Raw genomic sequence first — 10330 nt, forward strand, 5'->3', positions numbered from 1 at the left:
AGCCTTTTCTATCATACGAATCCTATTAATATTTATCAAGAGCATATTTGAGTTAACACAGCAAAGAGAAAATAAAGTTGTTACTTCCTCCTTATGGTTTAGAGAGCCTATGTTATTTTCTTATTTATTTTTAATTTTATTTGTCATTTTCATTGTCCACATCACATGCTCAGATTTTGAGGTGCATTAAATAGCTACAAGCAATAATCAAAAGAAAATTCATTGATATATGTAAAAGTCCTTGATCATTTAATGGTCACACATACCTACGTTACAATTAATGCATCGGTAACATGATTTTTTAAAAGAAACAAGCACACTAATTGAGTATTTTACAAATTAGAGAAATTATTTCACCACTCACCATCTGCCTTGGATGTGAAAATTTTCAGATTTGACCCATACAACTTAACGGAGGGAGTACTATTTATTAATTATTTTAAAAAGATAAAAGCGAACTTATAATTAAACACTATAATATTTGACTGCACGTAATCCAACAACAACCCATAAAATACAATGATACCTCAATGACTTGTTGCATCAATAAATATTCTTTCATATTTAATGACTTGTCACATTAATTGATACTTGTATGAAAAAAGTTAGATGAGACATCCGGTGAATCTTTCAAAAGGAACATTACACCGGATGTCACGGCTAGTTTCAAAACAGTTAACTTGCTTTGAGGTCCGGAGGCATATAGAAGGGGAAGGAGAGGCCTCCCCTTCAAATTTTCTGCCGTGGTGGGATTCGAGTTGCACACTGTCACCCTGGAAGCTCTCGCCTTCATCTTCCTCCCTTCGCGCGTCCTACTACCCTCCACGGCCGGGCCACGGTGAGCTCCAGCACTAAACAAGCCTCTCGCCTCTCCCCGTATCTCCCGCTGTCGCCTCTCACCGCTCCAGAAGATATGCCTGTTCTTGCAGTCCCCGCCCTGCCCTGCTCATCCTCTTCCCCTCGATAAGTGGAAATTTTACTTTATCTATGTTCTGAGATGAAAAAGATCGGGTTTTTTGTGCGTCTCTCTGCACGAAAGACTGCGTTTTTTTATGCAGAGGAGGGTCAGATTGCAGGGGCAAAATTCTTGCATTCATAAGCTTTCCATTTCTTTGACAGCGCGGCGGCAGCAGCAGCAATGGAGGCGGGCGCGTCGTCGGGGACAGGGAGCTTTCCGGCCGAAGACGGTGAGATTTGGGTGCCCGTGCTGTCCGATCCTCTGGATGGGGGCTCGAATTCGCCGACCCAGGTAAGGCCCATCTTTGCTTCCCTCCATTTTCTTTATCGCCTCTGAAGAAATCCATTCCCGTGGAAGATTATTGTTCTTTTCCTAGCGTTCATGCTTCTTCTCCTTTGCCTTTTTACTCTTTTGCTTTCTTGCTTCAAGTACTCTCTGTGCAAAACTGGTGTTTCTTTCTTTTGTTTTTCTTTTTGAGATTTTTTTTTGTGCTATTCTTTTTGAGAATGGGAACGATGTGTTGCTCAACAAGCGTCGTGTTGGACTGGCATCCACCTGTACGGTTTGTCATTCATCGAGCGCACGAAACAAATCCCTATATGTAAATTCGTTATTTCACTCAAGATTCATGAGTTATCTGAAAGAAGAGTTTTAAGCACAACCAAAATGGTCAATACAAAGTACTGACGCTTAATTATTCCAATTCCCTGGTTTCATGAACTTTCTGTTTAACTGGATGCAATATATGTGGACTAGCACAGTTCAGACATGATCCAAGTTCTTCAGATCTTATCGAATATGACTTGGATATATAGAGTTTGCAGTGGGCTCATCGAAATCCTCACACGAAACCGACGTATATTTCATTGTTTTGATGGCAGGCGGAGATTGAAGTCTATTCAGCATATCTGGATTATGACGCCATGGACTTCCAAGCAGTCTTAGAAGGACCCCAAGATGAACACGATATTGAAAAATTGTTTGGAGGTGCAATGTTTACTTCTTGCGGTATATTCCAAACTTTGTTACATAAGCAAGCAAGTTTTATCCGTGGTTTCCACTTTGAAACCAATGTATGAAGCTTTCCTTGCAGGTGCACGCAGTGCTACTTATATAAAGGAGGCGAATTTAACTCATGAGGCATGATTTTGGCACATGTAAAAGTATAACTTGCTAAATAAATGATGTGACAAATGTTACTGAAAATATGTTTCATCTTGGCAGATTGAATGTGAATTTTATTCACCAACTAGTGATCATGGCATGATACAAACACTTGCGCCTGCCACGGCGCTTCCTGAGAAAGAGGAGGCCCCTGTCACCATGGCCCTCGGTGGAGGAGGAGAGGAGGACAAGAAGAGAAAGGGAGGAGGGAAAGGGCACCCGCTGCCTTGTCAACGGAGAAGCATGAGGCTTGCGCTCGCCGCCACGCCGCTGGAGGAGGGGGCTTGTGCTACCTTCATAGTAGACCTGCTAGGTACGAATTATGAAGGTTGATATATATCACTTGCCATAGTCTCAAGTAGTTAAATACATATGTTATATGCTTCAGATTACATGCCGAAAAGTGGTTGGAGGCACCGAAGTCGCCTGAGAAGTGCACGCAAGAGAGGAATATGGTCATTAAACACGGAACAAACTTTCCTTCTGCCTAACCATTTAGGGGTAAGAATTATGTTTATTATCAGGTAGAAATTCAACAAATTAGTATGTGTGCAACGAGTTCTTTATGTATTCATTCTTTGCTTTGTGCACTTTTTGAGCTCAGATTTATTATCAGCCATCCATCAATGGAAAAATGCTCATAACTATGTCGGTTATGTTTCCTAGAATGCGACATGCTTTCAGGACATGAGCTCTATATGTAAAGGCAAAAAATGTGGGCACAGAAAAAACAATGACCACTGGACATACGAAGAGATGAAAAAACTAGTGGATGCTCTGTATATATCTGGGGTTGGAAATTGGACGAAGTTGAAACATGAGAACTTTTCAACATCAGTTCGAACAGCAATGAATCTTAAGGTATGGTAGATTGGTGTATATTGCACCCTAAAGCAAATGCATTATTAGATGTTTTCTTTGCTTGTGACAATGTTTTAATTTATTGTATTTTAAACTTTTTTTGTTAATCTTCTATGCATCTATAATTTTTCCGCCACGAAAGATACAAAATTTTATGTTTGGTACATGTGTTCTATGTTATCAACATATAATTTTACTGTCACCAATCTCTCCTTAATTCTTTGTCCTAGGTCCACACTGACACCAATCTATTTTCTAATGTTTAGGATAAATGGAGAAATCTTAAGAAAGCCTACACGGTCAGGCCTACTTCTAAAAAGAATGTTGTATACGATAAGTTTTTTGAACTCAATATGGAACACCACTGATTTGCATTGCTTACATTCGTTAAATTCCAGGGAAATGCTAAAAAAAGGATCTTGCCGACTCTAGACAAGGATTGTGTCGAAAAGATCCAGAAGCTAGCCTCCAAAATGAAGCTGCACTTGTGAATGATACAAGAAACATTGTATAGTACTTTTGGTGTAGGAATGAATCAGCAACAGGAGTTCTGTTATTTTTTCTAGGACAGCAAGGCATAGGCCGGCTGCCATATTGAGTGTGTAGAGAGTAGAGATTACCAGCTTATATATCCTTCCTAACTGCTTGTAAAGTACTCTCTTATTAATGAAGGGGGGGGGGGGGGGGCGAGGTCTCTTAATCAACTTTTCTTGTCAATACATCATGAGATGCATCACATGAATTTCGTCACATCAGATACTCTGGTACAGATATATACAAAAGGTACTTAAGCTGAAGCCCAAAAATTATTTTATTTTTTCTTGCATTTGCCAATGGTAAGCATTATGTAGATTGCTTCCGCTATATTTCCCTCGGGACAAGCAAGAGGAAGAGACTGCGGTATCAAAACATCCAGCTGATGTCGGGGATGAGAATGGTGAAACTGTAATAGATGAAAGGAAAATAAGAATAAGACCTTTGCCTGCTGGTGCAGCAGATAGAACAGTGGCTGCAGCTCTTCTTGATCTTCCTCTTTTTTTTAGAAAAGGAGGAAACACCCCCGGCCTCTGCATCTGGGAGATGCATGCGGCCATATTATTTATTATCCACAAAGACCTTACAAAGAAATACAACAGTAAGCCCGAGGCCACCATCTAGACGACATCTGTCGCTACTCCTATCCTCTTGATGAAGGGGTGCCGAATGTCCAGGCCAAATACCAAACAGACATCGCACAAAAGCCTAACATCTAACGTTGGATGCCCCATCCAAGCCACATAGGCGGGACTGGGTAACACTCTGGTCCGGCGCACTCTCAGTGAGTACCACACGCACACGCTGCAAAGCACCGTCACCTCCGTCTTCCCTCGATCCATCCTCAAAGCATGTATTGACGCATTGACTTTGGCAAGCCTCTCTGCCATCGACGCCACCACGACGCCAAACAACGTCGACCTCCTGCCTACTTAATCAACTTTTCTTGTCAATACATCATGAGATGCATCACATGAATTTCGTCACATCAGATACTCTGGTACAGATATATACAAAAGGTACTTAAGCTGAAGCCCAAAAATTATTTTATTTTTTCTTGCATTTGCCAATGGTAAGCATTATGTAGATTGCTTCCGCTATATTTCCCTCGGGACAAGCAAGAGGAAGAGACTGCGGTATCAAAACATCCAGCTGATGTCGGGGATGAGAATGGTGAAACTGTAATAGATGAAAGGAAAATAAGAATAAGACCTTTGCCTGCTGGTGCAGCAGATAGAACAGTGGTTGCAGCTCTTCTTGATCTTCCTCTTTTTTTTAGAAAAGGAGGAAACACCCCCGGCCTCTGCATCTGGGAGATGCATGCGGCCATATTATTTATTATTCACAAAGACCTTACAAAGAAATACAACAGTAAGCCCGAGGCCACCATCTAGACGACATTTGTCGCTACTCCTATCCTCTTGATGAAGGGGTGCCGAATGTCCAGGCCAAATACCAAACAGACATCGCACAAAAGCCTAACATCTAACGTTGGATGCCCCATCCAAGCCACATAGGCGGGACTGGGTAACACTCTGGTCCGGCGCACTCTCAGTGAGTACCACACGCACACGCTGCAAAGCACCATCACCTCCGTCTTCCCTCGATCCATCCTCAAAGCATGTATTGACGCATTGACTTTGGCAAGCCTCTCTGCCATCGACGCCACCACGACGCCAAACAACGTCGACCTCCTGCCTACTTAATCAACTTTTCTTGTCAATACATCATGAGATGCATCACATGAATTTCATCACATCAGATACTCTGGTACAGATATATACAAAAGGTACTTAAGCTGAAGCCCAAAAATTATTTTATTTTTTCTTGCATTTGCCAATGGTAAGCATTATGTAGATTGCTTCCGCTACCTTGATATTTCCCGTTTAAACTTTGGGGAAATTATCCTATTGCCTAAGATTAAGGAGGCTAGTCGTATTCGGCAATATAGACCGATTTGCCTTCTAAATGTAAGTTTTAAAATTCTTATGAAGGTAGCGACCAACCGGTTGAACAATGTAGCTGACCATGTCGTAAAACCCACTCAAACAACATTTATGCAAGGATGCAACATATTAGATGGAGTGGTCATCCTGCACGAAACTGTTCATGAACTGCACCGGAAAAAGATGAACGGTGTCATTCTTAAAATTGATTTTGAGAAAGCCTACGACAAAGTTAAGTGGCCCTTTTTATTGCAAACCTTGCGCATGAAGGGGTTTTCACAAAAATGGTGTCGCTGGGTAGAGAGTTTTGTATCTGGAGGTAGTGTGGCCATAAAAGTTAACGATGACGTTGGCAACTATTTTCAGACAAGAAAGGGGCTTCGTCAAGGCGACCCCGCATCTCCTATTCTGTTTAACATTGTGGCTGACATGCTAGCTACCCTTGTTGAGCGGGCTAAGCTGGATGGTCAAATTAGTGGGGTCATTCCACACTTGGTAGAAGATGGTCTATCCATCCTACAATATGCGGATGACACGATACTTTTTATGGATCATGATTTAGATAAGTCAAGAAATCTTAAACTGCTCTTATGTGCTTTTGAGGAACTTTCTGGTCTCAAAATTAATTTTCATAAGAGCGAACTTTTTTGCTTTGGCGAGGCTGCAGAATCAGCACCCGAGTATGCCGACATTTTTGGATGCCAGCTTGGGCAATTTCTGATTCGGTATCTGGGTATCCCCATACACTATCGGCGTCTAACTATTGCTGAGTGGAGGCATGTGGAAGAGAGACTTGAGAAACGTTTAGCCAGTTGGAAGACCAAACTCTTGTTGTATGGGGGGCGATTGATCTTGATCAATTCTGTCCTAAGCAACATGGTTTCATATATGTTGTCCTTCTTCCACCTGCCGAAAGGGGTTCTACAGCGGCTCGATTACTTTAGATCCAGATTTTTTTGGCAGTGTGATAACGAAACTAAGAAATATCGACTGGCTAGGTGGAGCGTATTATGCAGACCTAAAAGTCAAGGGGGCCTGGGAATCCAAGACCTTAAGATTAAAAACACCGCTCTTATCAGCAAGTAGGTTTATAAACTACTCACTGAGAATGGAGTATGGCAGGAAATCATTCGCAACAAGTATGTGGGATCCAATGCCATTTCTCAAATTTATTGGAAACCTAGGGATTCACATTTTTGGAGTGGTGTCATGAAGGCCAAGGAATTCTTTTTCCAATTTGGGACCTTCTCGGTTAGGGACGGTTCTCAGGTTCGTTTCTGGGAAGATACCTGGCTAGGGAACAACTCACTAATGGTGCAATATCCGAATTTGTATAGGATTGTTAGACATAAATTTGTCACGATCAAACAAGTCTTAGGACAAGAAAACCCCGATATTTCTTTTCGTAGGGATCTTTTGGGAACTCGTCTGCCAGCATGGAATGAATTACTCACTCGCCTGGATGACATTCAACTGTCAGATGAGCCGAACACTTTTCGATGGAACTTGCATCAGAATGGCAAATTTTCGGTCAAATCCATGTATGATGCAATGGTACATTGTGATGCTCCGGTAGATAACAGGAAATTGTGGAAGCTAAAAATTCCTCTAAGAGTGAAGATTTTCCTCTGGTTTCTAAACAAAGGAGTCATTCTAACTAGAGATAATCTGGCACGACGAAACTGGCATGGGCCCAAGTCATGTGTCTTTTGTCAACATGATGAGTCTATCAAACACTTGTTTTTTGAGTGCAAGTTTTGGGCCGTGGTCCAGGTAGCTTCGAATTTATACCCACCACGTACTGCACGGAATATGTTCGGCAACTGGTTGCGGGGTATTGATAAACAATTTCCTGCACATATTCTTGTGGGAGCGGCGGCCTTATGCTGGGCAATGTGGCTTACCAGGAATGGTGTGGTTTTTAACAGCAAAAGTGTCTCATCTCCTATGCAGGTTATTCATGCTTGTACATGATCGCTCCGTACGTGGTCTATCCTGCAGAAGCCGGAGGACAGGGACCTTTTTATGATGGCGTCTACCCGGCTAGAGCGTACGGCCAGGGAGGTTTTCTACCCCTATGGATGGCAGTGTGATTTACGGATAGGATCTACCGCACCTTAGGCTGCACACGATTTATTGCTTGGTATTGTATCAAATTATTTTATTTTTAGGGTGCTCTGGACGTTTTGGCTGTGTGCATCTAGCTATGCAGAGGCCGGGCTTTCTTTCAATATGATTGTATCACCTCGATATATCTATTTAATGAAAAGTCCTTTATCGAAAAAAATATTTCCCTCGGGACAAGCAAGAGGAAGAGACTGCAGTATCAAAACATCCAGCTGATGTCGGGGATGAGAATGGTGAAACTGTGATAGATGAAAGGAAAATAAGAATAAGACCTTTGCCTGCTGGTGCAGCAGATAGAACAGTGGCTGCAGCTCCTCTTGACCTTCCTCTTTTTTTAAAAAAAGGAGGAAACACCCCCGGCCTCTGCATCTGGGAGATGCATGCGGCCATATTATTTATTATTCACAAAGACCTTACAAAGAAATACAACAGTAAGCCCGAGGCCACCATCTAGACGACATATATCGCTACTCTTATCCTCTTGATGAAGGGGTGCCGAATGTCCGGGCCAAATACCAAATAGACATCGCACAAAAGCCTAACATCTAACGTTGGATGCCCATCCAAGCCACATAGGCGGGACTGGGTAACACTCTGGTCCGGCGCACTCTCAGTGAGTACCACACGCACACGCTGCAAAGGACCGTCACCTCCGTCTTCCCTCGGTCCATCCTCAAAGCATGTATTGACGCATTGACCTTGTCAAGCCTCTTTGCCATCGACGCCACCACGACGCCAGACAACGTCGACCTCCTGCGCGTGTCCATCGCCACACATCTGACGCCAAGTCTCCACTGCTCCATGCTGCTGAGAACCGCCGCCATGAATATGTAGAAATAAACACCGCTCCACCGAAGAAGCTATCCGCTGGTCCCTCGAGTCCGAGTGCCTCTCCAAGAATGCCGCCCCCAAGGGGGTAACGACACATGAATGCCGCCGTCATCCGATCAGCTGATTTAGGGTTTCCCCCGAAGGTATTGGGTGTGGGGTTGGGAGCTTCACCTCGATGATGCCTTCATGAAGGAAACGATGATAAGGGCATTGTCATCACCGGCTTTGGCCAACGACCGAAGACCAAGTTATCACCCGGATTCGTCCCAAGAAATCCACCCGACAACCTATGCACTGTCTCGACCGCCTTCAAAGCCCCACATCTAGCCGCCTAGATCCGGCGACCAACCGCAACAACAGTGCCACTGTAGGAGCCCTGGCGCACCGGCCACTGCCTGAGTGTGCCACCACTGGAGCCTGGGAGGAGGGCTCTCACCCCACCTCGCCAAACCGCGAGAGCCGCCGAGATGATCCCGCACGCTCATCGTCGTCTCTGATCTGAACCAATCCACGGCAAAACCATGAGATCGGCGATGCAGATCCGCCTTGGATAAGGACAGCACCACGCCATGCCGCCACGGGAAGCCCGAGCTTCACCCGCCGCCACCTTCCAGGGCCGCCGCTCCGGGATCCAGCCGCCGCCGACAGGTCGAGACGCCGGCCACCGCGACCATGGCCGCCATGACCCTGCGAGCCCATCGAACGGCCGGTGCAACCAGGTCTTCCTCGGAGCCTAGCAGCTCCGCCGCACCTGCCCAGCACTACGCCACCGCCTTGCGCCGTCGCCTAGACGCGCCACCGCGACGCGGATCGGGGGAAAGCGCCCCGGCGCCATGGGTGATCCGCCTCACCTGATCTGGCGCGGGAGGGAAGAGAGCCTCCGCCGCCGCCATCCGCCGCTTGGGGCTTCACCCGGCGACCTCCTCTAGCGGCGGCAGAGGGGAGGGGGAGGATGGACGTGCCCGGCGGCGGGGGCTAGGGTTTCCACCCGAGCCGCTCTAGCGGGAGGGCGACGTGGGGGCTAGCCACGAAGGTTACATCAAAGAAGTTTAACATCTTCCTAGACTCTTCAATCACTGGTAGAAAAACACATACAATGTATGCAATAGGTAGATTTGCAATTCATATGTGGTAATCTGAAATTCTGAATTCTAGCTATGTGCTGATGCTGATTCATAACTTAGGGCATTATGCATCATTGTTGGTCTTAGTCAAACAGCTTAAAATTGACCTGTTCATCTTACTTTGTGCAGAATGACTTGCCTCTTTTTTTTTATTGAAAAACTATCTTTAGCTTGGCCGAAGTGTTGGGTTTTCTGTGCTCTCTGCGTTTCTTAACATTAATTCTTATGTGCATTGGCAGTAAGTACATAAGAATGATGTTCGCTTGTTCAAATTTCAAACATACATGAAGGCAACTGTTCCGTAACTCTATTATTTTAAAGTCTTGGTATAATGGTTTTACGAAACTGAGAGATGAATCTGCACAAATATAACTGAAAACAAGAAAATATACAGAAAAGCAACCAAGAATGTTTGATTGGTTTACAGGGAATACTTGCTCAATATTGTATTGCATAAATCATATAAATATGCCTCCGAATATTGTTTTGTCGTTCCCTCTTAGTATATAGTAATTCATGATTTTTAGTTTTATGTATTGTTATTTTGCCAGTCATAGAAAAGAGAATCAAAATATATAAGGCATAAAATGTGAATTAGGTTCATTCTAAAAGCAGGATCCTTTCTCTTTGCAGGAGTTTGAACCTTTGATTCAGAAGGCATATACTATTATCTATCTCCACTCGACAGCATCATTATAACGGCAAGTGTCTGATAGAAAGAAAGTCTACTTGATCCCATGAGGTTTGGAGCCGGGACAACATGCCCTGTTCCAAAGGTGGGCTGG

The 10330-nt window shown here is 44.2% G+C and overlaps 1 protein-coding gene across 1 annotated transcript; it reads left to right on the forward strand.

Annotated features, from left to right (window-relative positions):
• Positions 1-689: 689 nt before the first annotated feature.
• LOC123113991 (uncharacterized) lies at positions 690-3671 on the forward strand. The gene is made up of 9 exons (XM_044535367.1): positions 690-838; positions 1120-1249; positions 1840-1966; positions 2052-2098; positions 2183-2435; positions 2511-2623; positions 2789-2983; positions 3250-3282; positions 3382-3671. The coding sequence occupies exons 2-9, from the start codon at positions 1139-1141 to the stop codon at positions 3472-3474; spliced, it is 972 nt and encodes a 323-aa protein (XP_044391302.1). The 5' UTR covers positions 690-838; positions 1120-1138; the 3' UTR covers positions 3475-3671.
• Positions 3672-10330: the final 6659 nt, after the last annotated feature.

This window comes from Triticum aestivum, chromosome 1A (assembly GCF_018294505.1).
Source record: "Triticum aestivum cultivar Chinese Spring chromosome 1A, IWGSC CS RefSeq v2.1, whole genome shotgun sequence".
Taxonomy (NCBI): Eukaryota; Viridiplantae; Streptophyta; class Magnoliopsida; order Poales; family Poaceae; genus Triticum; species Triticum aestivum.

Coding starts and splice junctions, on each gene's coding strand:
- LOC123113991 (XM_044535367.1), top strand. CDS start 1,139: ATGGAGGCGGGCGCGTCGTCGGGGACAGGGAGCTTTCCGGCCGAAGAC. Junction 2,436..2,510: donor CTTCATAGTAGACCTGCTAG/GTACGAATTATG, acceptor TATATGCTTCAG/ATTACATGCCGAAAAGTGGT. Junction 3,283..3,381: donor ATCTTAAGAAAGCCTACACG/GTCAGGCCTACT, acceptor GTTAAATTCCAG/GGAAATGCTAAAAAAAGGAT.